The sequence below is a fragment of the Argopecten irradians genome, chromosome 7 (genome assembly GCF_041381155.1).
Source record: "Argopecten irradians isolate NY chromosome 7, Ai_NY, whole genome shotgun sequence".
Taxonomy (NCBI): Eukaryota; Metazoa; Mollusca; class Bivalvia; order Pectinida; family Pectinidae; genus Argopecten; species Argopecten irradians.
The window spans coordinates 10,393,246-10,406,147 of NC_091140.1; the positions used below are offsets into that span (position 1 = coordinate 10,393,246).

Genomic DNA, 12,902 nt, shown 5'->3' on the forward strand with positions numbered 1-12,902 from the left:
TATAAGAAACATCTCTGTTCTTCATATAACAACATATTAAAAATCTCTTCTCATCACTATCATCTATAAGAAACAATCATCACTATAACAACATCTAGATGTAAGAAACATCTCTGGTCCCATCATCACTATAACAACATCTAGATGTAAGAAACATCTCTGGTCCCATCATCACTATAACAACATCTAGATGTAAGAAACATCTCTGGTCTCATCATCACTATAACAACATCTAGATGTAAGAAACATCTCTGGTCTCATCATCACTATAACAACATCTAGATGTAAGAAACATCTCTGGTCCCATCATCACTATAACAACATCAACATCTAGATGTAAGAAACATCTCTGGTCTCATCATCACTATAACAACATCTAGATGTAAGAAACATCTCTGATCTCATCATCACTATAACAACATCTAGATGTAAGAAACATCTCTGGTCCCATCATCACTATAACAACATCTAGATGTAAGAAACATCTCTGGTCTCATCATCACTATAACAACATCTAGATGTAAGAAACATCTCTGGTCTCATCATCACTATAACAACATCTAGATGTAAGAAACATCTCTGGTCCCATCATCACTATAACAACATCTAGATGTAAGAAACATCTCTGATCCCATCATCACTATAACAACATCTAGATGTAAGAAACATCTCTGGTCCATCATCACATACACATCTAGATAACAACATCTAGATGTAAGAAACATCTCTGATCCCATCATCACTATAACAACATCTAGATGTAAGAAACATCTCTGGTCCCATCATCACTATAACAACATCTAGATGTAAGAAACATCTCTGATCCCATCATCACTATAACAACATCTAGATGTAAGAAACATCTCTGGTCTCATCATCACTATAACAACATCTAGATGTAAGAAACATCTCTGGTCCCATCATCACTATAACAACATCTAGATGTAAGAAACATCTCTGGTCTCATCATCACTATAACAACATCTAGATGTAAGAAACATCTCTGGTCCCATCATCACTATAACAACATCTAGATGTAAGAAACATCTCTGGTCTCATCATCACTATAACAACATCTAGATGTAAGAAACATCTCTGGTCCCATCATCACTATAACAACATCTAGATGTAAGAAACATCTCTGGTCTCATCATCACTATAACAACATCTAGATGTAAGAAACATCTCTGTCCCATCATCACTATAACAACATCTAGATGTAAGAAACATCTCTGTCCATCATCACTATAACAACATCTAGATGTAAGAAACATCTCTGGTCCCATCATCACTATAACAACATCTAGATGTAAGAAACATCTCTGGTCTCATCATCACTATAACAACATCTAGATGTAAGAAACATCTCTGGTCCCATCATCACTATAACAACATCTAGATGTAAGAAACATCTCTGGTCTCATCATCACTATAACAACATCTAGATGTAAGAAATATCTCTGATCCCATCATCACTATAACAACATCTAGATGTAAGAAACATCTCTGGTCCCATCATCACTATAACAACATCTAGATGTAAGAAACATCTCTGGTCTCATCATCACTATAACAACATCTAGATGTAAGAAACATCTCTGATCCCATCATCACTATAACAACATCTAGATATAAGAAACATCTCTGGTCCCATCATCACTATAACAACATCTAGATGTAAGAAACATCTCTGATCCCATCATCCACAACTATAACAACATCTAGATATAAGAAACATCTCTGGTCCCATCATCACTATAACAACATCTAGATGTAAGAAACATCTCTGGTCTCATCATCACTATAACAACATCTAGATGTAAGAAACATCTCTGATCCCATCATCACTATAACAACATCTAGATGTAAGAAACATCTCTGATCCCATCATCACTATAACAACATCTAGATGTAAGAAACATCTCTGATCCCATCATCACTATAACAACATCTAGATGTAAGAAACATCTCTGATCCCATCATCACTATAACAACATCTAGATATAAGAAACATCTCTGGTCCCATCATCACTATAACAAAATTTAGATGTAAGAAACATCTCTAGTTACATCATCACTATAACAACATCTAGATATAAGAAACATCTCTGGTCCCATCATCACTATAACAACATCTAGATGTAAGAAACATTTCTGGTCCCATCATCACTATAACAACATCTAGATGTAAGAATCATCTCTAGTCTCATCATCACTATAACAACATCTAGATGTAAGAAACATCTCTGATCCCATCATCACTATAACAACATCTAGATGTAAGAAACATCTCTGGTCTCATCATCACTATAACAACATCTAGATGTAAGAAACATCTCTGATCCCATCATCACTATAACAACATCTAGATGTAAGAAACATCTCTGATCCCATCATCACTATAACAACATCTAGATGTAAGAAACATCTCTGGTCTCATCATCACTATAACTACATCTAGATGTAAGAATCATCTCTAGTCTCATCATCACTATAACAAAATCTAGATGTAAGAAATATCTCTCATCCCATCATCACTATAACAACATCTAGATGTAAAAAAATCTTATTGGTGTAGTTACATACAAAAAATAGGCTTAATATCTTGTACAATCAATATAATTAGAGATAAATAAGTTTGGTGAAGTAGATTGTTGTGTAGTTACCTGAAATTTGCTGTAACCTGTTAGTCACAGATTGATTCATTCAACTAAATAGGGACACTTCAGAATTAGCAAAATTTCTCTAAATTGATTAAAAAAATAATTATAAATTCTTTTTTATCTCTCAATTCGCATTCAAACTTTTGGTAAATGTGATTTATTTGATTTGGTTCCTGAAGCTTCCAATTATAAAATAGTACAATTGAACAATACATAATTATAATATTTTCAAAATAAGAAAAAAACAATATCTTCATTAAAGAATATATTATGCTTTACATTGGCTACATCAGTGATATAAAGCAGAAAGTCATTGGCAGTAACTACTTACCTTTTGTGTTGGTGGAAGTGACATCAGACTGAGTAGTAAGGACAGCTTTAGTTTGAGGTACGTACCACAAGGACTGATATTTCCTGTAATTCGGTCTTTGCATATTACAGAGTTAGCTCCCTTGCGGGTAGGTATCGATTGTTACGTCATTGTTTTGTGAGTGCAATTCACGTCGTTTTCTCCGAAAAATATGACGTTACACTCGCAAACACATGACGTCACAATCAATACCTACCTGCAAGTGCAGATAACTCTGTAATATGCAAATTCGGAATAGACGAGAGAAAAAAAACAAGAGGCCCAGAGGGCCTGTATCGCTCACCTGGTTTGTAACGCCTAGGAATGTTCTGAATACAAATTCATTGTTTCTTTTCTGAATTCCCCTATTGCGCCCCACTCTTTCTGCTCCAAGGGGTCAAAGCCAAAATTTATACAAATTCTGTTAACCTCAAGGATGTTTCTGGGCCAAATTTGGTTAAAATCCAAGCAGAACTATATGACTATTAGCGATTTACAGGATTTACCTCTATTTCCCCTATTGGGCCCCGCCTCTCCTGCCCCCGAGGGGTCAGAGCCAAAATTTATACAATTCTCTATTCTCCTTCCCCCAAAGATGTTTCTGGCCAAATTTGGTTACAATCCATGCAGAACTCTAGGACAAGTAGCGATTTATAGGATTTACCTCTATTTCCCCTATTGGGCCCCGCCCCTCCTGCCCCCGGGGGGGTCAGAGCCAAAATTTATACAAGTTCTGTTCCCCTTCTCAAAAGGATGTTTGTGGCCAAATTTGGTTACAATCCATGCAGAGCTCTAGGACAAGTAGTGATTTATAGAATTTACCTCTATTTCCCTTATTGGGCCCCGCCCCTCCTGCCCCCAGGGGGTCAGAGCCAAAATTTATACAAGTTCTGTTCCCCTTCCCCCAAGGATGTTTGTGGCCAAATTTGGTTACAATCCATGCAGAACTCTAGGACAAGTAGCGTTTTATAGGATTTACCTTTATTTTCCCTATTGGGCCCTGCCCCTCCTGCCCCCGGTGGGTCAGAGCCAAAATTTATACAAGTTCTGTTCCCCTTCCCCCAAGGATGTTTCTGGCCAAATTTGGTTACAATCCATGCAGAACTCTATGACTAGAAGCGATTTTAAGGAAATGTTGACGGACGGACGACGGACGCCGCGCCATGACATAAGCTCACCGGCTCTTCGGGCCAGGTGATCAGAGGGGCCGGTGAGCTAAAAATGAAATGTAAGATATTAAAATTAATTCATCATATATACATAAAACAAAATATATAAAAGGTTTGAATCTACTGTTACTTCTGACTTGTAATTTAGATTCATTGAGCTATTAAATTTAATTTGAATATATGAAATATAAATAAATTATAAACAAACCAAGGAAATGTTGACGGATGGACGACGGACGCCGGGCCATGACATAAGCTCACCGGCCCTTCGGGCCAGGTGAGGGGCCGGTGAGCTAAAAATGAAATTAAGATATTAAAATTAATGCATCATATATACATAAAACAAAATATATAAAAGGTTTGAATCTACTGTTACTTCTGACTTGTAATTTAGATTCATTGAGCTATTAAATTTAATTTGAATATATGAAATATAAATAAATTATAAACAAACCTCCAAAGAAAAATGCCAGACTCAGCACAAAGCTCCATGGCGAATCCCTTCTGTCTGTTCAAGAATATTTACATGCAACTGTCAAATCTAGCTTATATAATTATACCGGTACTTTGTCCATTAATATCAATAAGCAAATTTTTAAGAGATTAATTTAAACATTATGAATCTGTGATTGGTACCAACCAAATTATGACAATGAATATATACATTTGTTAAACATCAAAACTAAGAACTTTTGATGCTCAGGAAATCATATGAGAATGCTTTCATGACATTTCTTTTGGCCTTAATAAATGATAGACCTTCAACAGTTACAACTTTTATCTTGATCACTTGAGAGTCAAGAGCTTTATGTTAAGAATTTTTCATGTAACCTTTACTTTATTTACTTCAGATCCACTGGTTTAATAAATAATATACGGTACGATAAATTGTGTTGTCAGGATTTGAGGTATGAAACTTATGTTGACTTAAATTAATAAGTAAATGTTACATTTCAATTCAAAACACTAAATTTCAATTCATTTTAATTCAAACAATATACTCTTTACCATGATGTAGTTCATTGATCATTTCTGGGAGAACAGTAAACTTGACAGTAGGGCTGACTTCAATTAAATTCATCTGTAAAATAGAACCTGCTGTTAGTTTAAGTTTCAGTAACTTACCAGGACCAGGAGCAAAGAAAACAGCATTAGATTTTCATGTAGAAAAACGTATTTAAGATAAGATAGTAACTCTTTACCCATTGTTTCTGAACTGGAAATTATTTTGAAAATTAGTTTATAAATTATTTGAAATTAGTGAATCAATTAATTTTCCAAAATATATAAAATCACAAAATCATGACTCATGAGAGAGTAATCTTTTCATTTGAAGTTCAATTATTTTAGAAATCTTTTTAATTTTTCACTGAGTTAATTAAATGAGAAGCTTACAATTTGACTGATCATTAAATTTATTGCTTTATTGTTTGAACTAAAGTATTCAGTATATTGAATATTTACCTTTCTCATATTATTTGCCTGCAAAATAAGTGATATCACTTTAAATGATATTGATCTTCACAAGTTATATTAGAATATTTTAGTTTTGCATAATGTCCTAGCAACAGCAGCTGTTGATTTAAAAATGAAAAGAGCACCAAATCAAGGGAAGTAACTCCAGTATATTTGCCTACTGCACCATCGACAAAATTCAACAACAAGAAACGTGTGTTAAATGGAACCTAGGAGATTTTTTTTTTATGCAAGTTAATAGTCAAAACCAAAGTCACAATGGCCAAATTTTGAAAAGCAATAAGTATCAAGGTGTTTGTGAGATTTTGGTGACAAGAATTATAGGAGACATTAATAAGACAAGTACACAATGGTCCTCTCGTGTATCTGATGTTAGATTTATGGTACATATAAGGGTAACTTCTAGAATGTAACATATTTGATCAACACCTCTATTGCCATGACTGGATTTTCAATCTGCTGAGTTTTTTGCAGGAGCCCAATAATATCATAACACCCTCCTATCTCCACATCTCTTGTCAAGTCACCTGCACAAAAACAATTCATGATACAATCTACACATGCTGTAGAATTAATACTTTTTATTTTTTTAATTTTTCAGTTTTTCTTTTGAAACAATATTAAACCAACATTAACATTTTTGTAACATTTAACATCAATTAATGAGGACAAACAGATTTCACAGAGATATTATGTATGTTTCAATTGGATGTAAAAACGCTATTTCTTCTAAAACAATGAGAAAACACTAGTATACTTTGTTCTACAGTTATTTTACAGTCTGTACTTACCCCTTATGTATACAGGGATTGCCTGCTCACGAAACTTACATAGGTTGCTGTTTCCACATCTGAACACATTATCAGGAACAACCTCTGCTATTATTCTGTCTAAAGATAGAACAAAGAAAAGCACATAGTTAAAATCAAGACTTAAAGGGATCAACCAACTAAATAAAAAAAAGACCTTCGAAATGGCCCCTGTGTATACAAGATTGAGCCCAGGATAGAATTTTACCCCGGCCGCTGATTGGCTGGCTAATTATGAATTTCAAAAGTAAAAATGTTTTCTGACAGGTAATTATTCCTAGATAACCATGATATGAATTTAGAAATTCATATTGAGATTTAGGTTCAAAATATCAACTTTGATAATGAATAGGTAAAAGCATTAGAATTTCAGGATTTTTAGTGCAAAATGCGCCTGATTTCAATAAAGCTACCCTGGTTGGAGTTTGAGCAGAAGGACCCAAACTTTTTTTTCTATTTAGTGCTATATGAGTACCTAGACTTTAATTATAGAACACAATAGCAAACTAATATTTCTTTGTTTTAATAATACAGTACAAAACTTTAACAAAGTTTAACACTGTGGTCTATGTAAAATTATTTAGTTGGTTACTCTCTATAGGACATATGATAAGATCATGGAGTAGACAATGGTTTAATAAATATGAGCTTTCAGTGCAGGATGACAAGTCCTTTTTCAGCCTAAGACTTATAAGTCCTTTCATCACATAATGTAAAGTTGAGGTAGCATTCTAGAGTAATCAAAAAAAGGCCAGTGACATTTGCAAAATGAACAAAACTGCTTAAAGAGGTAATGATTTACTGAAGAACGGATTTAATTACCATCTAAGTTCTAACAATTGAAATTAAAGAATACTGGTAGCAACACAAAGACTGAAAAGTATGGTAAGAGTATGCCATGGCTGCATTGTAGCTATAATTTCAGCCTGTTACCGTTATCACCCTAGAAGCTATATGATTCTGACATGCATGTAACAAGAGATCTTTTAACATAAACGGTTTACATCGACTGGCAAAAAGTATAGGTATTGGTGGCCTTGCAGCTTTACATTATGTATTTATAAAATGCTGTGTGAGTAACATAATGAATTCATGTTCACGTTCTTGTAACACTCAATGAAATATCTGAGAAGGAATATTTTCTTGGATAGTTATAATTATCTGAAATCAAATGATCACCACACATCGTCAAATGATCAATGCACATTGGTATACAAAACAATAGTAGAGTCTAATATTTCCATTTACTGACCTGCTAAGGTTCGACAAGTCTTTACTTCCTTCAGAGGTTTCCAACAAAAAGTACATTTAAAATCGCTCCTGAAACATAAATATCTTACACATGCAAATAATTTCATACATAAGTGTGAACCTGTATCAATATCACAAAATTGAAATTTGATTACAATTTGGAAATGCAGGTTAATAATTACAGTATCCCATTTCTACCTGTGATTTTCCCAACAATTTTAATGCATTTAATCTCTCATAAATTAGACATTAGAAACTACCTAAGAAAGGCCTGTGTATTCTATATACCCTAGATGTTTGTACAATGCATATTCATTGAAAACAACCAAGAATATGTGATTATTAACAAAAGTCTACATATTACCTGATTGTCTGTGCCTCTGATGCTCCTGGCATGTGGACACGTATGAAATGATAGCCAGTGTGGCCCTCACACTCCTCATCAACACAAATGTACCGTGTACTCTGTCTGTCACATAAAACTTTAAGGATTCACAAATAATCTGGATAATTTAAGTTAACTCAAACTCATATAACTCAAATGCCCCTGTTTAACTCAAAGTATTTTGTCAGTCTTAATTAACTAAACTTTTCACTGCATACATTATATTCAAGTAAACTGAATACACGGATAACTAGAATCAGCTGTTGACTTTAAGGTTTAAGACCTGGTTTAAACTAGTGATTTTTTGTATGCTTATATATATTACTTTTTAGGTGTACTAACATAACATAGTTGATATAAATTGTCTAGGCATCCATCCTAACCTTAGATATTACTGTTGGCTCGTTGAAGTGCACCTAAGAACATTAAGAAATGATATATAGCCATACAAAAAATAATGGGGTCTTAAACCTGAAGTTAAAGAATGTTTATTGTGTGATTGTATATGATACTAGTTTCATCAAGATAACATGTCTGTATTATCATCAGTAAAAGATAAAGCAACTTGGGGTATTCAGTATGAAACTGTTGTTTCAGGAAGCGAATTGAAACTGGTGATACTGTAGAAAGATATTCAATATTTCAAAAGTTTTAGGTTTGATCTGGTTAAGGAAGAGTAGAACATGACTCCAAACTTACGTATATTTTGAGGTTGCAGTAACACCGAGGATGACACCAGTCAGATGAACAAACACAGTTTTGGTGAAAAAAACACTCAGCTGATTGGCATGCTCCACTTCATAACTGTCAATGAAAAATTTCAAAAAGCAATTTGATTTGATTTCAAATTAATAATTAAACAAGGGCTCAGTGGGTCAGCATTATATTACTTACAATACCTACTGGTGGGACAACGTCTGTACAGGTCATGTAGGTTTGTGTGATGTCTATCAAACCTTGTCCTGACTCTACGAGGGGTGTTCCAAAATTATTGTTACTTTGGTGATTTCTCTTTGATAGAAGTAATTCTGATCATTTTACTTTGCCCTGTCCCTCGAAGTACTCCCCCTCTGCATTTATGCATTGTTTCAACCGATCGATCCACTTTTGGAAACAGTTTTCATACACTTGAATTGGTATACTCATAAGATACTGGTAAATGGCAGAGCCAAGGGCATTTCTTGATTTATATTTTGTTCCAGACAGGTGAAATTTTAGTTTGGGGAACAAGAAAAAGTCACAGGGGGCCAAGTCTGGTGAATATGCAGGGTGGGGGAGGACAGTGACCTTTTCTGCCTTCAAAAACTCTGTTACAATGCGCGCCTTGTGTGCTGGCGCATTATCATGTAAGAGCCTGAGGTACATCAAACCTGTCTGTGGGCGGCGGCGTTTGTAGACTGTCTTAAGTTTTCGAAGTACAACGTCTCTGTAATACTTCGCTGTGACAGTTTTGCCTTTTGGAACAGGGATCTGAATGATTGGACCCTTGTTATCAAAGAATAAATGACATACAAAACCTTCCTCACGGTGCGTATTCTTTTAGCAATGCTAGGGCGCCTGGCGTTTTTGTTTAATCACCTGTGACCAAATTATCAAAAGCCTTTTAGCTGTATTTTGGGTATTTCTTCAATAAGGATTTGGCCTTGTCAACTCGGGACCTCTTTAAGTTGTCAGCTAACTGCCGGACAGTGTACCTTGCATCTTTTTCAAGGATTTGCCGAATTAGTTCAATGTTATGCTTTGTTGTTGCAGGGCGACCTGTGTGGGCAGCATCTTTAAGCTGCTGGTGTCCCGACTTAAATCGAGCAACCCACCTACAAATACTACAAATAGTCATATATGACATTTGACCCTTCCCATATATATCACACACCTCACGCTGAATATCCACTGGCTTTAAGCCAAGCAGAGACCTACCTTTGATATAGGCCCTAATTTCAATTACGTTTTCAACTCTCTTGCCAACGATATTTGTATAGAGTGTAACGAGTGCGCTACAAAACAATGTACACAGCACCAAGGTCAGTGTAATTGGGAGTGAGATATTTACCTATATCACGCTTCAGATATCACGCTATCGCAAAGAGGTAGTTTTAAGTCCATTTAGCACGATTTCCACGAGATATTGCGCAAGTAACATTAATTTCGGAACATTCCTCGTATCTCCTATACTATAAAGTATTGGATCTTCATACTTGGTAAGTGAAATGGTGTGTATCATTTGTACCAAAACATGTCAATATCAAATATAGCTTGTATAAGGGTCTCTCTTCATTATTATGAGCTAGGCAAAGATCGACATTATTCATTAGAGCAAATATGTAGCCCTTTAAAGTGTCAAATTATTGAGTTTCTTCTCCCTCACAGTCTTTTTAACCTGTGAATGTCCGATTTAATTCATTCAATTCGTGATTTCAGCAAATTCAACTTGCCAGGTAGATTTTTATCCAAGCACTTTCTGTTAATACAAGTAAAATGATAGCAGTGATAAACTACTTATAATAAATTTGACAAATAATATAAATTACTATTACATAAGCTATAGATTACATATGAGGAATCCTGGGGAGTGATGTCAGCCTCAGTATAACACAGATCTGGGACAGTGTTACATCTTCTCTTAATAACGACAACAACCGTACTACTTGGAATATCACCTGTCAATTGAAAATAATATTTAGTGATATAGTATTTCTAGTCTGCATTAATGGTTAAGGCATTTCAAATAATCTTGAAAATATCAAATGAGAATACATGTTGTGTTTTTTTCCATTAAAGCCATATAGTTGTGTAATTTTCTGTTTTGTCTCCTGATGCTGGTAGGATTTGGTCCAAAGAGTGAAAAAAACAAACATTCTTTTTTGGGAATTGAGTAATAAAACAGGGAAAGCAAGGTTTTCTTCTTATAAAAAATCTTGAATAAATGAATAAAGGGATACTCAACATGTTGATGTACATCCATGGCAGTTATGTTTATATTTTGGAGAAAAAATTGTCAACATGTTTTGACAGCTGGGTGGCCATCATCAGGACAATTTTCAAATACAAACAATTACACTAAAGTAAAGAATCGCAGTAACATTAATGACGTCATACACAATAGATTGATTTATGAATGGATAAATGGATAGAATAATTACTTTAGTGGATTTAAAGATACCGTACACTGAGTGGATTAGTATATCTGATTAGTTTATATAATCATTTTCTTCTATGCAAAAGGTGTCATCAAGACTTGTAGTGTTCATGAGGGATTCAGATTGTTCTTCATATGCAACATAACTATACAGAAAATAGTGACAGTTTCTAGAATTTTTCTCCTCATCATCTGATGATAAATATAGGTCTGGTTACTGAGATCTCTTTGGCTATAGTTTCGCATGGTGGTTTCCATTTGGTAGGTTTGATTGATATCTCTCGTGGAGAAAATATTTCTGCAGTGATCGATGGATGTGGTGAGGTCTTCCTCTGGATGAACAGTTTTGACGTGTCTTTTAATTGTGACTACGTCCTTCCGGCAGGAATGTTACAGGCATATTCCACATTCATACTTGGTGACTTGTACACTACATTGTTTGTTTGTTATTCATATGTATTCTGAGAGCAGCAGTGGTACTGGTTTTTGTGGCTTCTTCTGTTCATTAGAAGTAAATTTGGTTGTTGAGACCATCCTGTTGTAGAGTATTGTGATCCATGCCTCCTCGGTTTGTAGGCGAATGTTGTTGTTGTGGTTGTTACTCCAATAATAATGACATCATCAATGTGATGGTCGCATGTGCAGTAATCGCGCGATACTTGTTTATATTATAATCTTTGTTGTGTAAAATCTATAAACACAAAGCAGAACTTAGGATTCAGAAAACCAAAAGGATGCTAAACAGAAAAAACCACATTCCCCATTACATGACTTGTATGTATGACTTATAATAAAAGACTATATAATTATAACTTTGGAATATTACCACTACTATTAAGCCCAGTATTATGCAGTTAATATGCATATCATTAAAAAAAATATAGTAATTCATTAGCACAAAAATTCTAGAGCAGCTAGATGCTTTAAATTTTCCCTGAACTTACCTCTTGGAAAAGGCTTGTTGCCACTGGTGGTGTTGAAAGTATGCAATTTCCAAGATTTGCTGAAAGAGAAAAGAATTATAAATATTGCAGAAATTGGTCAATGCTCATAGTTGAATCATTGGTCCTATATGACTCATAAAGACTCAGTCTGAGGAAGTCATATCAGTCTAAAGATGTGTTTTCAGGAAAAAAAGGCTAAAGTCAGCTTTTATGTTTTAATTACTTAATGAAATCAAACCATTGACATATTTTCATTTTTTCAAGCATTTAATTACCATTTTACCCATAATGATTATATATATCTATATATAACTGACAAAAGTTCTTTATCTGAATTAGACTCAGGTTTCAGAAGTTTCTGAAATACTGTGACTGTGTAGTGTGACAGTGTATCACAGGTAATTAGGTTATATCAAAGAAACACAATTTAACAAAGGATGACAATTTATTAACTCTGTCCAATCCGAACCTCGACAAAGTGATAGCGGTTTGATATATGCTGACATGATCAGTGTGTAAATTGTCAAATTATACCTTTGGATCAACAACACTTAGTGCATATGATACATTGTGTTTAGTAATTCTGACATATCAAAGAAACACAATTTTACAAAGGATGACAATTTATTGACTCGTGCCCTATCCGGGCCTCAAACTCACTATATCTATGGCACCCAATCGCCTAGCCAAACATATCTGCGCCTTCTACCACGGCACCAC

The 12,902-nt window shown here is 34.5% G+C and overlaps 1 protein-coding gene across 4 annotated transcripts in view; it reads right to left on the bottom strand.

Moving 5' to 3' along the window:
- LOC138327524 (minichromosome maintenance domain-containing protein 2-like) overlaps positions 1-12,902 on the bottom strand; it is a 38,354-nt gene that overhangs the window by 19,941 nt on the left and 5,511 nt on the right. For 3 of the 4 annotated variants that reach the window (XM_069273689.1, XM_069273690.1, XM_069273688.1), the window contains 10 exons: positions 12,183-12,241; positions 8,802-8,906; positions 8,082-8,186; positions 7,719-7,786; positions 6,449-6,547; positions 6,087-6,184; positions 5,646-5,663; positions 5,190-5,262; positions 4,636-4,689; positions 2,995-3,077 (listed from right to left, as the gene is read on the bottom strand). In XM_069273689.1, coding sequence (XP_069129790.1) covers positions 2,995-3,077; positions 4,636-4,689; positions 5,190-5,262; positions 5,646-5,663; positions 6,087-6,184; positions 6,449-6,547; positions 7,719-7,786; positions 8,082-8,186; positions 8,802-8,906; positions 12,183-12,241 — 762 coding nt within the window. Of the gene's footprint in view, positions 1-2,994; positions 3,078-4,635; positions 4,690-5,189; positions 5,263-5,645; positions 5,664-6,086; positions 6,185-6,448; positions 6,548-7,718; positions 7,787-8,081; positions 8,187-8,801; positions 8,907-10,652; positions 10,760-12,182; positions 12,242-12,902 lie in introns of all 4 variants that reach the window. The other variant, XM_069273687.1, reaches the window with a different exon arrangement.